Source organism: Nuphar pumila, chromosome 1 (genome assembly GCF_984573655.1).
Source record: "Nuphar pumila chromosome 1, dmNupPumi1.hap1.1, whole genome shotgun sequence".
Classification (NCBI taxonomy): domain Eukaryota; kingdom Viridiplantae; phylum Streptophyta; class Magnoliopsida; order Nymphaeales; family Nymphaeaceae; genus Nuphar; species Nuphar pumila.
Genome location: NC_143249.1, coordinates 119,837,319 through 119,853,564, shown reverse-complemented (window position 1 = coordinate 119,853,564; position 16,246 = coordinate 119,837,319). Strand labels below are relative to the sequence as shown.

The 16,246-nt window shown below is 35.9% G+C and overlaps 1 protein-coding gene across 1 annotated transcript in view; it reads right to left on the bottom strand.

The window, feature by feature from the left end:
- Nucleotides 1-6,963: 6,963 nt before the first annotated feature.
- LOC149849128 (putative glucose-6-phosphate 1-epimerase) overlaps nucleotides 6,964-16,246 on the bottom strand; it is a 49,658-nt gene continuing 40,375 nt past the window's right edge. The window contains exons 6-8 of the mRNA XM_089998572.1: nucleotides 8,752-8,854; nucleotides 8,573-8,672; nucleotides 6,964-7,484 (exon numbers count right to left, since the gene is read on the bottom strand). Coding sequence (XP_089854698.1) covers nucleotides 7,273-7,484; nucleotides 8,573-8,672; nucleotides 8,752-8,854 — 415 coding nt within the window. The 3' untranslated portion in view covers nucleotides 6,964-7,272. The remainder of the gene's footprint in view (nucleotides 7,485-8,572; nucleotides 8,673-8,751; nucleotides 8,855-16,246) is intronic.

The following is a 16,246-nucleotide window of genomic DNA, read 5'->3' as shown; positions in this document are numbered from 1 at the left end:
TGCAATTTGGGTGATTGTCAACTGACTCACCACATCGGCACATTACTTACCTATTTGGTTCAATCAACCACTGGAAAGTGTCACAGAATTGTATATTCAGGAAGTTGTGCGATTACAAAGGTACTAGACTCAATTATATCAAACCAGGATCCTCGCTTCACATCCCATTTTTTAAAACAACTCCAAAAAGCATTGGGTATGAAGCTAAATTTTAGTACCACTTTTCTCATCCATAGACAGACAGTCAGAGAGAATGATATAGACACTCAAGGATATATTACGAGCTTTTGTTCTTGACTGAAAAGGTGATTAGGATACTCATGTAGCACTGCCTAAATTCACATACAACAACAGCTACCATGCGAGTATCAGAATGATACCCTATGAAGCTCTATATGGATAACCATGTCTATCTCTCGTTTATTGGGAGGAGGTTGATGAAAGGACAATAGAATCATCAATAGTACTATAATACGCATCAAGTGCAAATAATTAGAGATAGGTTGCGTTCAACCTAGAGTCGGCAGAAGAGTTACGCAGATCAGAGGCGTAGTGAACTCACTTTTTCATAAAAAGATTTTGTCTTCATCAAGATATCTCCTACCAAGAATGTTTTCTGGTTTGGCAAGAAAGGAAAGCTCAGTCCCAAATATGTTGAATCATTTACAATACTAGAATATATTGGTGAGACAGCATACAAAGTAGTACTACCTCCACAGTATTCGCAGATACATGACTTATTTCACGTATTCATATTGCAGAAGTACCTACATGACCTATCTTATATCATATGCTATGAAGATGTGAACATCTTAGAGGATCTTACCATGGAGGAAAGACCAGTCGAAATTCTAGACAGGAAGGAGTTGGTACTGAAGACCAAGACCATTTTTTTGGTTAAAGTGCGATGGTAACACCATGGCATCAAGGATTGCACATGGAAAACTAAAGCTGGTACGTAGGAAAAGTACCATCATTTATTTGAATAGATTTATAACAAATTTCATGGGTGAAATTCCTTTAAAAGGGGAGGATGTAAAACATGTAAATTTTTAATAAATTATTAAATTAATAAAGAAGATTTTTATTCAATTTTTAAAGTTTAAATGTTAATAAATGGCAGTTAAAGAAAATAAAATTTGAAATATTTTATATACTCGAATGGAGTTAAAGGTTCGAGAAATTCAACTTGAAATGGAACTCCATAATTTGAATTTTTACATCTAGCATTTAGATTTGGATCTCAGGTAGATCTAGAATCCATTATAGAAGTGGTTTGGATCAAGTATTGGGTTCCGGATCTTGAATATGTCTAAAATTCATTCTAGAATTGGATTTGGATTTTTAGCTGACCAAAATTGAAGGCAATACAAATAGAATTCAAAAAAAATCAAATAGAAAACCCAAGTTAGAATTTTAATTACGATGTTAAAAAATTAATATAATCTATAATACATAGAGGATAGGGTGGATCGACCCCTAGTGGGACCCACCTAGCAAAGAGGTGAAGGTTGACCCACTTCTCTCTCTCTTTGTTCCAAAGAGATAATTCAAAAAAATAGTAAAGAAAAAAATATATAAGGGAAAAAGGTAGGGAAGAGGGTGGTGCCCTCAACCCTTCCATTTGTATGTGAGGACTTCAAAGAAAGAGCCACACACACACTCTTTCTTTTCTAACTTCACTCTTCTCTCTTTTTGGAAAATCAAAGCAAGCAATCAAAAAAATTAAAGAAAAAAAAAAGGTCAAAACACTTACCTTAGTGGGGAGCATCAAATGAGCAAGAGGGGGGCGCACCCCCTCATCCTTCCATATTTGGTGTGAAGCCCACTAGGGAAGTGAGCCTCACACACCCTGCATTCTCATTCTCTTTCTATATCTCTCTCAAGCCTCTCTCTTTCTTTCTATCAATTTCACTCTCCCTCTCTCAACTCTTCTCTCTTCCCTCTTATCTCCCACACGTTTTATGTGGAGTTGGCAGTTTGGTGTTAGTGGAGGGTGCACACATGTAGGTTGTACTATTATCCATCTTTACGGTTTTTACTCAAGCTTCAACAAGGTAGGGTCCTTGGATCATTTCATGTAGATGATGGACCAGCATATAGGACTATGCTGGAGGCACCTCGTGTATGTGCATTGATCCACCGTGATTCAGTGAGATCGATGGAACCATTGGTGAGAATCAAAACCACAATGTTTATGCATGTGTTTGATTTTATTAAAGGGTCATAAAAAAGGAGAAATAGATATTTTTATAGTTTATAATTTGTCTATATTTTGTGATATCTCTGGAATTTGAATATTTATTATTATGCATGATCGATGATCTCAGATTATTAAGGTTTTCATGTTTGATCTAATCTTCTCTTTTATGGGTGGTGGTTCTTTATCAAAGACAAATTAGAAATCTGATTATTTTAGACATAAGACTACTATTGCATTTGATTCAAATATTCTGGTTGTGAATATAAAGTTTAATCAATTGCATTGATCATTCATCAAAAAGGAAAAATGTTTATTTCTTGTATTTGGAATCAAGAAAATGCAGTTTTTGTTTCAGATTCATGTATTGTATATAATTTGGGTTCAGATCTGATTTCTCACATGCACTTGCAAAAAAAATTTTATATATATATATATATATATATATGTGGTGTGTGGGTATGTAGAGAATGGACTGGAGTCTGCTCGACCACAACCCTTTCTTTGAGCTGACCTAGGTCAGGCTGCTTAGACCAAACTATACTTGGTCAGTCTGACCCAGCTTGACCTTGGGTCGAGTCAGTCATTGAGCTAATCGTAGCAAGGCACGCAGACTCTTGCTGGGCATTGTTGCTGCTCATGGCAGCATGCCATCATATGGTAGGCTTGGGTCTACACGACATCCAGCCTGTTGGTTTTTGGTTTTTGGTCGTTGCGACAGACATCATGTCTGTTGCAGGTAGGTATGATAAAAAAAACTTATGTTGACCGACTGGAGTTTGCCAACCCCCAGCTGGCTATTTCCTTGTGTCTGGACAACTGCACCCTGTTAAACACAGCAGATCTAGTATGTTGTGTTGAGCAAGGTGCAGCAGGTCGGGTTCAACAGATGCAGTCCGAAAGCATTCAAATCAGGGTGATCATTTCAGTACAGCTACAGTTCATGGACTCATGGTATATATAAATATACTTATATTGATGATATATATAGGCTATGAAAAAAATAAACATATATATATATATATATATGAAAAACCCATGCCTTGCATGCATATGTGCATTATTTAATGTGTGAAGTGGTACACTATTTTGAAATAGTTGTGCTCTTGGAAATGCGGTAAGAAAATAAGATTCTTTATGATCTTTCATGTCATTTTATGTGATTTAGTGTACATGAATGTGATATTGCATAAGTTCAAATTTTTAGCATTTATGTATAAAACATATTTATGTATCTTTATTGAGATCTATGAAAATGCATGATATATTGTATGCATTTACTGTTTTGCATTAAATTATGTATGTTTTGCATATGATTGTCATGACCATAGTCCCGAATATGAATGCATGTCATTAAATGCTTGTGTTTGATCAATTGTATAGTTGTGGAAATATGTGTGGTTTATGGATGTGCGAAAGCTCGAAAATGAGCAAAATAGGTTTAGTAGAACCTCTGCACTGCCACATGAGCGCTTAGATTTGTGTTTGTGTCATGCCAATACTGCATTACGATGGTGTTTTGAATGCATCTATGTGTTTCACCCTCGAGTTGGGTATGCGGTCAAATTGGACTAATGGCGTACTCTACGTACGCCCAAGATAGTAATAATGAACAAGCGCACAAATATAAACATAAATTAAGGCCCGACTGGTTTTGTACTGGGGGTTGGTTCTGGACCTCGTCGGTGTTCTGATACCACGAGTACACTGGATGGGCGATCATAATGTACCATAAAATAATGTATTAACTACCACACTAGAGTAGTTGCGGTCTACCACTTTTGTCCTAGTGAGTAAGTCTCACAACTTTTATAGGAGTCGGATTCATCCTGGAATTTTAACCTTTAGGAAAGATCTTTCAGTCATTACACTGCTCTTTTAGGAGTATGTTTCAGATAATCATTCAGGGTATTAAATCACTCAAGCATAATAAACCTCTTAATGGTCTCATCTATCTTGACGTAAGCAAACTGTGTACCCATAGGTGGTTAATTATGAAACAAAAATGATAATTGTTCAGCTTTACATCTCTTAATGCAATTGATTTTACATACTAAATTATGTGATTGCACTACGGTTAGTTTATGATATGCCTTGAGATATGTTGTGTTTCTGATATTAATGAATGCTCAATATTTAATTTTATATAATGCATACTCTTATAGGTTTAGTAGTAATTCTGTCATTAATGAATGTTCAATGTTTAATTCCTTATAATGCATGCTCTTACATGTTTCGTATTGTTTGCATGCTTTGGGGCAAGTTCTTTATCGAGACTAGGGAAGTCTAACTTGCTTTTTGCCAAAAATCTACAGGTCGAAAATGACTATACAGGAGCCGTTGTGGGATGTTGTGGATGTGGGCATGATTTACACAATCTTTGGGGATCCTAATTATTATTTATTTAATTGAACATTTTATCATTTTATTTGAATAAACTTATTATAATAACTCTTTTAAATCTTTATATGATGAACCTCTGATTTTTTTTATCTATTTTAATTGATGTCATGTTTGAATGCTAACACATGTAACTCGCTCAAGATGTTCACCATTTTGTTTAAATTATTTTCATTATGCTTACTATTTCAAAAAACAAAATTTACCAAAAAATTTGGGTAAAATTTTGGGGCATTACACTATTCCAAGTTGGACTCCCCATGCATGTGCCCCCTTTCCACTAGACGAAAGCAGAAGGCTCTTGTGGGGTCGATGAGGGTGCCCGCATAGTTTTAAGTCACCAGAACGGCCCCAGTATGTACAATAGGCTAAGACTCACACAACCCCTCATTTTTAGGTGCAGTTTCTCTATATAATAAATGAAAAAAAGTAGGTGAGATAACTTACCTCCTGCTTGGATGTCTTTATAAATAGCTTCACACTATTTATAATTATTTTAACTTGAAAATGGTTGTACTCTACGACAAAAATGATGTGTTTTTCAAAAAAAAACAACTTATCAAAATTTGCTCGATAACCAAAACCGCAAATGTTGGATCTTAAAATGATAATTTTAACCTTCACATGTGCGAACCTGCTGATGTTATGCAAATTTTCTCTGGGATAAACTTTACTACTAATTTTTAACCCTGAAATTTAAGGATTTCGAAGAAACACAAAAAACAATAAAGAAACTAAATAAAAATATATTTCCAACAACATCTGAATCGTTGAAAAATGATGAATTGGGGTTAGATATAGTCGCGACAGCATTCTGAAAAAAAAAAGATAAATAGGCACGGTTACACCAAGGCTGGTATTCTATGATATTTTTTGCCACATACACCAAACTTTTGAAAAATATTAAAAAGGGTAGATAAATCGACCCGTTAGCTTTCCAACGCCACTAAGATTGTGCCTTAATCTGATGAGCAGTTTGGGAGAAACATCCTCTAGTAGATAGACTTTTCAGTTATATCATACTCTCTGATCTAAAAGGTAGATTCACACGATTTTTTTGAGAACCTCATGAAGTCCACATAAAATATAGGCGAGGATGAAGAAGTCTACATAAAATATATGCAAAAAAATGACCAATACATATTATGGTGAACTTCACATATATTTTATGCGAAGATGAGGAAGTTCACATATATTATATGGGAGGATAAGAAGATCCACATATATTTTATGAGGAAGCCTTCACAAAGTCTATGTAACATATATGCAGACTTCCTTATCCTCGTATAAAATATATGCAGACTTCCTCATCCTTGCCTATATTTCATGTGAACTTCCTTATTATGAAATAAAGGAGACTTATTAATCTTCGCACAAAATATATGTGAACTTTCTCTTCCTCCCAAATATTGATCATTTTTTGCTTATATTTTATGCAAACTTCGTAATGTTTGCAAAAAAAAAATCGTGTGAATCTACCTTTTAGTCAAAGGGTATAATACAACCAAAAAGTCTATGTTTCAAAAGATGTTTCTCCCAAATCGTAATCATTTGTCAGTGGTGTTGAAAAGCTAATGCATCTATTTATATATTTATTTTATTGTTTTTACTGATTTTCGACGCAAGTAGTCAAAAAACACATAGAATAACCAGGTTAGATGCAACCCCGCTTATCAATCTTCTTTCTTCGAAATGTTGTCGCTGTCAAGATTGTATGTTAATGCCCGTTTGTCATTTTTCAACAATTCAGATATAGAAAATATATTTTTGTCTAATTTCTGTTATTTTATATATTTATTTAGAATCCGAAGAAAATTCACATATCCTCAAAAAGTTTGCACGTGCAAAGATTAGAATGATCATTTTAACACCCAACATTTCCAGTTTTGGTCATAAAGTGAAACACATCATTTTTGTGAATTTTGTAGTAGTCATCTTTAGTTCTAGTGTTTGAATCTTCAATTGTGTTTTTAAGAGTTTTTATAAATTTGATGAGAAATCACCTTAAAAAATATTTTTTTTTCACAATGATTTATTTTCTTCCACTCCACCAACATCACCACTACCACAATTTTCAACACCACCAGTTCTTCACCACCGTTAACTCCTCCACCACAAACACCAAGTCTGTGGACAAGCCAATCGGGCCCAGGCCCAGGCAGCTGTTTTTTGCTACTTAAAGATGGAAACACATAAATCCAAACGAAGAACAAAACGCAGAGTGGGTACATCCAAAAACAGCAAGATGTTTTTGTTCTCTTCCGTGCATATACGTGGCTCCATTCAACATATACACAACATGGGAATCCAAGCATGTACATGCACGAACACAATGCTTATGCAATATATGTATAGGCAATGCATGCATACGTATTTCTCAAGGAACTTCTAGATCTAATAATGGTACAGAGAAGCTGTTCCAAAGGTTTCAAACACGACAAAGTAAACTTTTCTGGAAAAACTCTGTTTATTTGACAGTTGCTGAGATTGAGATTCACCCTTTAGCGAGAGAGAAGGGGGCTACGTATAGCATTCACTTGCTGTATACAAGCAACCATCGCCAATGAAAGCTAGATCCTGTTTCTTCATTCCACACGGATCAAAAACTTGCACAGGAAATAAGATCCAGCATTAAAGAGTGATTCCACAGGTTCCGCCAGAAACTTAATCGCTCATCCATGGAGAACCTTTTGGGGATCCAGTTGCCCGCTGCAGTAGCTTGAGGGAACAGCACATAGCTCCTGCCGTCCTTTCCATTCCTCTCCAGGCTTCAGGGTGATAGGCTTCTCAACTGCTGCTGCCTCTACGCACAACATATGTTTGTACTCATCGTCTCCAAAGTCCAGCATTGCCTTTGCTTTCCGGTCCCAAGGATTCCATACAACTGCAAAAAAGAAACAAAATAAAGGAGTCAAGCGTGCAACTATCAGAAGCATAGTTTGGAATCATAGATCCCCAACATGGAATTCAATCGTGTTGAGACTTAGCATGCCTAACACCTTGCACCAACCTGGGCCTCTCAGACCAATCTAGCTGAATCAAGGAAAAGTTATGTCGATCCACTCTTGACTGATCAAAATGCCAGAGATCTTAATTGGATCATACAGTACATAAGGATCAGACAGAATACTACAGGTATCTAGCATATAAATGGCAATCATAAATATCAGTGTTACAAACATTGTGTTAAACACTTGTTTATTTCAAAAATTTGCTTTATATTTTATATAGTTTCTTACATCATATAAAATTAATATAAGCTAATTTGTTTCTGAGATTTCCTCAAAAAAATAAATTTCTTAAATTTATCATGAGATGTTCCCTCACCAAAAAGATAGCATTCTGGATCGTGAGCTTTGGATAAATGAGTAAATAGCATCATCCAGAGAATGTCAACCCTACAATCGAGCAGATATGGACAGTGTCTTACACTATCAACTCAGCAGCAAACTAGACAGACTCAAAAAGGTCACTGAAAAAGTTGCAGGGAGGTTTTGTGGGTGATTACTGGTCACAAGTGAACCTGTCATCTGTTACCACCTGTAAATGGTGGATTTCCTAGACACTAAGAAAGACTGTTATAGTCAACGGGATAGCCACCATGTCCATTCATGATCTTCAACGTTTATTGCTTTTTGTGGTTTTTCTCAAACAAGGCCATTGATTGCAAAGCAAATGAATTTAAAACACAGCAAATCCCCGGGAAGGCATGAATAGAAAACAAATATTTCACGATTCCAGAAAATCTTTCAACATAAATGTCCCAATGTTCAATCAATACCAAAAGGTAAATGCCTCGGTAATGGACTGAGAAATAGGTGGGACACAAATCAAGGTGAATGCACACAAAAAGAGGAGAATTAACAAAGACAAGCATGCTTCGAGTTTTCTGGTGAAAAAGGTCCACATAAAAATGTAACTACACTAAAAAATGTCCAAGAGACATGAGAAGTCGGACACGATAAAACTTACCAGAATCTGGAAGTCCATCCTTTCTCAGAACAAATGTCCTCTTCTTCTCATGGTCCAGAATCGCAATCTTTGTTGGTGTACTTACATAAATTCTGTCCACCTTAAATGTAAAAAATTCAAGTTTCAAGTTGAATATAATGAAGAAAAGGAAAAGGAATTTTATTTTACTCAAGACTCACCTCAGACTCAAACGTGATCGCATCTCCTTGCTCTGTGAATCGCTGCTTGTCCTGCAAGTTGTCTAAGTAGTCCAGAGTTTCTAACCCTTCTATACGTACCTCACTGGACAGAAACAAAAGGAACGAATGCAAGGAAAACATATCGGATAATTCGCACAAAACAACAAAGCCCAGTTGCTTAGAGATCAAAACTCATAATGGTGAAAGAAGATTTAGAAAAGTCACCAAATATAATGAGCACATTGAGGCAGAAGGTGTGAAATTCAACAGTTCTCAAGACATTGTATCTAATGACTTCAATGCAAAATGGACAGAATTTCAAATATGACTATAATGAAGAGTATATAGTTAATGCCTGCGAGAGTGATCTTAACTATATTATGAAAGTGGGCTTCAGAAACTCGTGATGGCTGAACCAGAGTTACCGGAAGCGCCTAGGTAAAAGGGGAAGCGCGCTTCGGAAGCGCGAAACGTCGCGCTTTCGAAGCGTGAGGGGAAGCGTCCCCCTTTTTTGGGAAGCGCGCTTCCCCCACGCTTTCCCCACGATCCCCCGCGCTTCCCCCATTTTTTCATTTTTTTCGCTTCCCCCTCGCTTCCGGTTCGCTTCCGAGACGGTTCATAATTTTCTTCTAAGTGGTCCCACACTTCCCCGCTTCCTAAATTTTTGAAAGTGCCTCGCTTCCCGCTCCTGCTTCCTCGACTAGTAACTCTGGGCTAAACTCTCATTTTGCATCGCAAAAGGTTTGGAATGCCATGGAAGCTTGAGAACACGAGCACCATTTCGGTTAGGGTCAGACTACCAGGCCTTTCAAGGGAGTTGCAGACAACTGCTTTTTTATCAAGTTTGGCTTCTTATCTCAATGGTCAGTTGCTGAATGTTGACATGGACACTAAGAATCAGTGTTATCAAAAACGCGCCTTGAGGCGCAAGAGGCACGCCTCGCCTTGAGGCGCGGCCCTCTGTGCCTCAAGGCGCAAGCCTGAGGCGCAAAAAAAAAATTTTTTAACATAATCAACAAAGTTTTTGTAGGTTAATCTCATATATTTTCCATTTATTTCAGTTATGTAATAAGTTTCTTAGTATATTACTATATTTTAACTTTTGCTGGTTAATCTCGTATATTTTTCAGTTATTTCAGTCATGTAATTAGTTTCTTAATATATTTTAACTTTTGTTGGTTAATCTCATATATTTTTCAGTTATGTAATCAGTTTTTTAGTTACTTTTATATGTTAATCTCATATTTTTTAGAATAATTTCATATATTTTAACTTTTGTAAGTTAATCTCATATATTTTTCAGTTATTTCAGTTATGTAATCAGTTTCTTAGTATATTTTAAATTTTGTTGGTTAATCTGATATATTTTCCAGTTATGTAATCAGTTTTTAGTTACTTTTATATGTTAATCTCACATTTTTTAGAATAATCTCATATATTTTAATTTTTATAGGCTAATCTTATATATTTTCCAGTTATTTCAGTTATGTAATTGGTTTCTTAGTATATTTTAACTTTTTTTGGTTAATCTCATATATTTTCCAGTTATGTAATCAGTTTTTTAGTTACTTTTATATGTTAATCTCATATTTTTTAGAATAATCTCATATATTTTAACTTTTGTTGGTTAATCTCATATATTTTCCAGTTATGTAATCGGTTTCTTAGTATATTTTATCTTTTGTTGGTTAATCTCATATATTTTTCAGTTATGTAATCATTTTTTTAGTTACTTTTATATGTTAATCTCATATTTTTTAGAATAATCTCATATATTTTAACTTTTGTAGGTTAATCTCATATATTTTCCAGTTATTTCAGTTATGTAATCAGTTTCTTAGTATATTTTAACTTTTTTTTGTTAATCTCATATATTTTCCAGTTATATAATCAGTTTTTAGTTACTTTTATATGTTAATCTCACATTTTTTAGTACTTATTTGAGATTTTCTATTTTTTATTGGTTGTTACTTCATCAATAAAGCATTTTTTATTTATTTGTATTTTTAGATATTTTTTTATAATTTTTTTAAATTTTTCAAAAAAAATTGAGGCTTACGCTTTACGCCTCAAGGCTTACGCTTTACGCCTCGCCTCGGTTTTTGGTGGAGCGCCTCGCTACGCCTCAACGCTTTTCACAACACTGCTAAGAATTAACAGTATCTTATTTTTGCTTGTATATGTGTTGAGTTCTTGACCTCTTTTATTCTAGTCCTTGTGGTTGAGATTGAGATAGATCAGTAGATTCTCAATGAGGCACTCGAGTATGAAAATTCCATTACTTTCTGTTCAGTTTGTGGGTCTATACATCACATGGCTGGAGGAAGTTTACATTGTGGAAACGATATAGAAAAATCGCTGAAACCATCTGAACCAGAGTGGAAAGAAGTGAAGCCCAAGAAGATTTGTTGTCAGAAGCAAACGCAGGCTCAATCCAGAGAAGAAGAAAATTGATTTCAAATGTTACATGATGAGATTGGCTCTCATGAAGGGTGTCATGTTGGAGACAAGCAAGCCCATATGAATAAGTACGTCAACATCCTTGAAATTATGATCTACTAAATAATGAAGAAAATGAAGTGATTCAGAATGAATTAGTGTTTGCCAATACCATGTTAGAGATGACATCCAAAGGCAAAGAACTGATGGGAGCTCAGGTGTGTATGATTACTTGACGGTCACCAGATTTCGACAATGAACTGCAAAAGAGCAGGCTGTCACAAGTAGAAGAAAAGACTCATCTGGAGATGGTAACGTCCCCATCTGCCTTATGTGGCCTGCAACCAACATTCATGCTCCAAACTGGGTCCTTAAAAGTAGGTGGCACTAGCCTAAAGGAAGGCGCTAATGAAGGGTGCAGTGTGTAAGAAGATGAATTATTGGATCATCACCTATGTCACATGGGTGCGGGTGCGGGCGCGGGTGCGGGTGTGGGTGCGGGGATTCGGCACTTCCAAAAAACCCAGGTGCGGGGGTGCGGTAGGGGCAAAAATGTCAAAATATATATATATATATATATATATATATATATATATATATATATATATATATAGGGGGTCGGGGTTCCCCTCCCTTACGAAAAAAAGATCAGCTGTCAGCTGCTCGATTTTTTTTTTAAAAAAGCTGTCTGTCAGCAGCTGACAGACAGCTGCTTTTTTAAAAAAAAATCGAGCAGTTGACAGCTGCTGCTGTCAGCCAGCTGACAGAGCTGCTTTTAAAAAAAAAATCGAGCAGCTGACAGCTGCTGTCAACAGATTTTTTTTTTTAAAAAAAAAATCGCAGCATAGGGCAAATTTTAAAAAAAAAAATCCAAAAAAAACAAATGGACCTAAATGATCCTGGGTGCGGTCAACACACCCAGGATCGGGTTGACCGCACCCGGTGCCGCAACCGTGTCGAGTCGCGTCGACGCGGGTGCGGCACCCTGCTAGCCGAATCCCTGTGACATAGATCATCACCAATCGAAGCTTCAAATAGCTCCAACCAAAAGATCATACACAAGAATCACAAGGGTTAAAAAGGGTATACAATAAAGAGAGGAAAAAATATTATTATTGAATGGGTAAATACCCTTGAGAAAATCATACTTAGTGAGGGAGCTTTGCCCCATATTTATAATACATTGAGAGAGAGTAGAAGAGGGAGTCGTTGGGCTCCCAACGGCTCTAAATAGAAACGTTGGGAGTCCAACGGCTCTCTTACTTTTTGACTAAGTCAAACATTGACTAGTCAAAAGGCTAAACCAGTATAAACATAAAAAGAGAAAAAAAATTATTTTAACTAGACTAAAAAGAAAAACAATTCCTAGTTAGCCTAGGATATTACATATAATTTAACACTCCCCTTAAACTTACGGTTGAATAACAGAAAGTTTGTCCAATAGAAAGTAAAATCGAGGAGCAGCGAGAGGTTTAGTAAAGAAATTTGTCAGTTGATAGTCTAAAGAAACATAGGAAAGATCAATGGTGTCGTGTAGAAATTTCTCTCGTACGTAGTGACAATCCATCTCGATATGCTTGGTTCGTTCGTGGAATATCCGGTTGCTGGTAATGTAAATAGAACATTTGTTGTAGCAGCATAGTCGTGATGCTCCTGTACTCTCAACACCGATGTCATGATCGCCTTAGCCAGACTACTTCCATAGTGGTTGTAGCTATAGCTCTGTATTCGACTTCGGTTGACGAGAGAGACCTTTTGTTACTTCTTACACCTCTAAGAAATCAATGATTTACCTAAAATATACAGAAACCAGTAGTTGAGTGTCGATCATTGGGATCGTCTCCCCAATCTGCATCAATATAAGCAGTTAAATCTAAGGAGGAAGAAGAAAACAATAAAAGTCTTCGAAAAATGAAAGTTTTAATATATCTAATAATATGTAAAACAGCTCCTATATGAACAGTGGTAGGAGCATGCTAAAATTGGCTTACTGTGTGAACAGCATACGCAATGTCAAGTCTTATAATGGAGAGATAAGACAACGCCCCGACAAGTTGTCTGTAAGGTATTGGATTTTCAAACGATTCTCTATCATCAATCTTCATTTGGATATTTACAACTTCGGGAGTGTTAACCTGTCTGTCATCTGAGATACACACACCTTGTTAAAATATATGTACACACACACACACACACACACATATATATATATCTGTGTGTGTGTGAAATGCCCGATAGGGGTATGTTGGTCATTTCACATAGTTTTAGAAACAACTACTTTCATTAAATAGGATATTTTTATCTATTTAATTTTTATCTTTTTTCTTTTTAAATTGCTTTTTATTTATGCATTAGGGATCCCACATGTAGTCATTGGACCCCCAACAGTCATAAATATGACTGTTGGGGGCTCCAACAACCATATGTGGGAGCCCCCAATGGCACCCACTTCTCCTTTTTTGTATAAATAGGGGGTTCCCCCCTCTTGTATTTTATGGCTTTTAAAGCCCTCACTCAATAAAGATCCATATTTTTTAAGCGTTGCCTCTTTGAAAGCTTTTTGTGTTGTCCCTCAGTGGACCATTTCGATATTCCCCATTGTGGGTTCTTGTTTGTCCACTATTGGACCATGTGAATGCATTAAGCATTCTTATTATACATTTCCGCATACTTTCTAACATGGTATCAAAGCAAGGTTGTGATCGAGTTGTTCTTTGGTGCATCGAGAAGCGTGTTATTCAAGAAATTTTAAGAAAAATGGTGAAGTATTCATTTTTCTCTCTTTTCTTTCTTAAAGTTATTCGGTATGCATTCTTTTTCCTTAAGTATCATGCATTATGAAGAAATATTTACTCCCTTGATCATTTATATGCTATCACATGGGTGCAGGTGCGAGTGCGCGTGCGGGGAAGCGGCACTTTCAAAAACCTTGGGTGCGGGGGTGCGGCAAAATATATATATATATATATATATATATATATATATATATATATATATATATATATATATATATATATATATATATATATATATATAATTTTTAAGTTTTATCAGTTAAAAAAATATGTTTTAACGAGCCATTCGCAGTTTCACAGTCTGAATTAGTTCATACTTACACATGCATGGCTTAATCTTTGAGACAAGCATATGACTACTGGCAGGATTCCGACATTAAAAATATCAGTGCAGGAAGGAGAGTTGTTTTGACTCCCCACCTGAGCCAACATATACCGAACATCCGAAAGCCCACATAGCGGCAAGGGAACCAACAACGACAGAACGCTGCAGTGTGGCCTGCCAAACCGCATGTCCAAGCCCTCTGGCAAGATGCACAAGGAACCTTGCAGTTGAGTCACTAGCACCGAGTAGGGACACATTTCTGTTGCAGCAAAGGGAAAGCAAACACAGAGACCCGAAAAAGCACAAGCTATGCGCACGGAGACCGCGATGTTCTAAGAGGGAGAGAGGCAAGACAGAGAGGAGAGGAGGAGAGCAGAGGGAGTCGGAGAGGAGAGGAGGAGAGCAGAGGGAGTCGAGGGCATACCTAGAGCGGTTGGCGGCAGCGTTGGCAGCAGCGTCGGGGTTGGCGGAGAGCAGAGGGAGTCGGAGAGGAGACGAAGGGAGGATTAGGGCAAAAATTGCCCTAATCCCCTACGCAGCCCATTTTATCGGGCAGAAAAAAAAATTAAATTCAAAAACTGGACCAAAATGACCTTGGGTGCATTGACCGCACCCAGGGTCGGGTTGACCGCATCGGGTGTCACACCCGCGTCGCATCGCATCGACGCGGGTGCAGCACCTGGTTGGCCGAATCCTTGTGACATAGTGTATATGTATGTGTTTTCTTTGTCGTTGTCTTTATTAAAAAAAATTAAATCAAAATGTATTTTGCACATTTAGTGTTTGTGTTACTCAATGCTTCATTGAACCTTTGCTTTTTCGTATATACACTTTTTTGTATGTTTTTTGAAAAATTTAAATGATAATTTTTAAAACTGGTGAACTTGTTTTTCGAAAAACTTGATATATAATTACTCAAAACTTGCTTTAATGGGTCGGTAAAAATTTATGACCATTGGTGCTTTGAATTTATATTTTATGCCTAACTTTGTTTGTAAGCATACCTTTTATATGAATGGTAAGTCTTTAAAAAAAATTATGTTTAGATTAAAATTTTTGTGAGATATGTAGTGTAAAATTATTGATCACATACTCTTCTATACTCTCATCATATTTGTTGTTTCGTATTGAAGGTATGTGTTTATCCACTAAAAAGTTTTATATGTGGATTCTTATAATATTGTGTGTTTTCCAAAAAAAATCTTGACATATATCATTTATGAAAAAATCCTTATTAAGTTTTAATTCCCTTTAACAAGGCTTACCTAATGCGTCATTTCATATGAGCAATATTTGTTTGGAAAAGTTTTTTTTTATGACGCATGTTGAATTAAAATTAGTTCTTTATTAAAAGGAATGGTCTTGTATTACTATCATATGAAACGTGGTTATTTCCTTCGCATCTTGATGCTCTTAAAGATTCTTCAATTTATTGTCTTCAAGAGTTTGCCTCATTGTAAAATTTATGGATTTTATTAATGCTTGTTGCATAATTGTTGAATTATGAGTTGGTTCTAACCTTTTAAGTCATATGTTTTTTATAAACTTATGAGTTTTTGAATTTTTCCTCAATAAATATTTGATTTTCTAGATTTGTGCCTTAGTGCAATTTTATGTTGTCGTGATGTTTTAACAAATTCATAAACTTATTATCCTTTTGAGTGTGGGTTTCTCCCACTTGAATGAAAGATTATTATTCTTTTTGTATACTCTTTTTAAGTATTTTTTTGTTGAACACTAGTGGTTCTTGTGAGTATATACTCTTTGTGAACCTTTGTGGTTCTTTTGAGATTGGTTGTGAGCATCATTTGAAGTTCCAACTGTGGACTTCATGGTTTCTCACATGAGATTTTCAAACTTCATAATCTTACCACCTTTATTAAGAATGCCTATATTGGCCTAAATTTGTTATTTGCTCATTCAAGATTATTGTCAT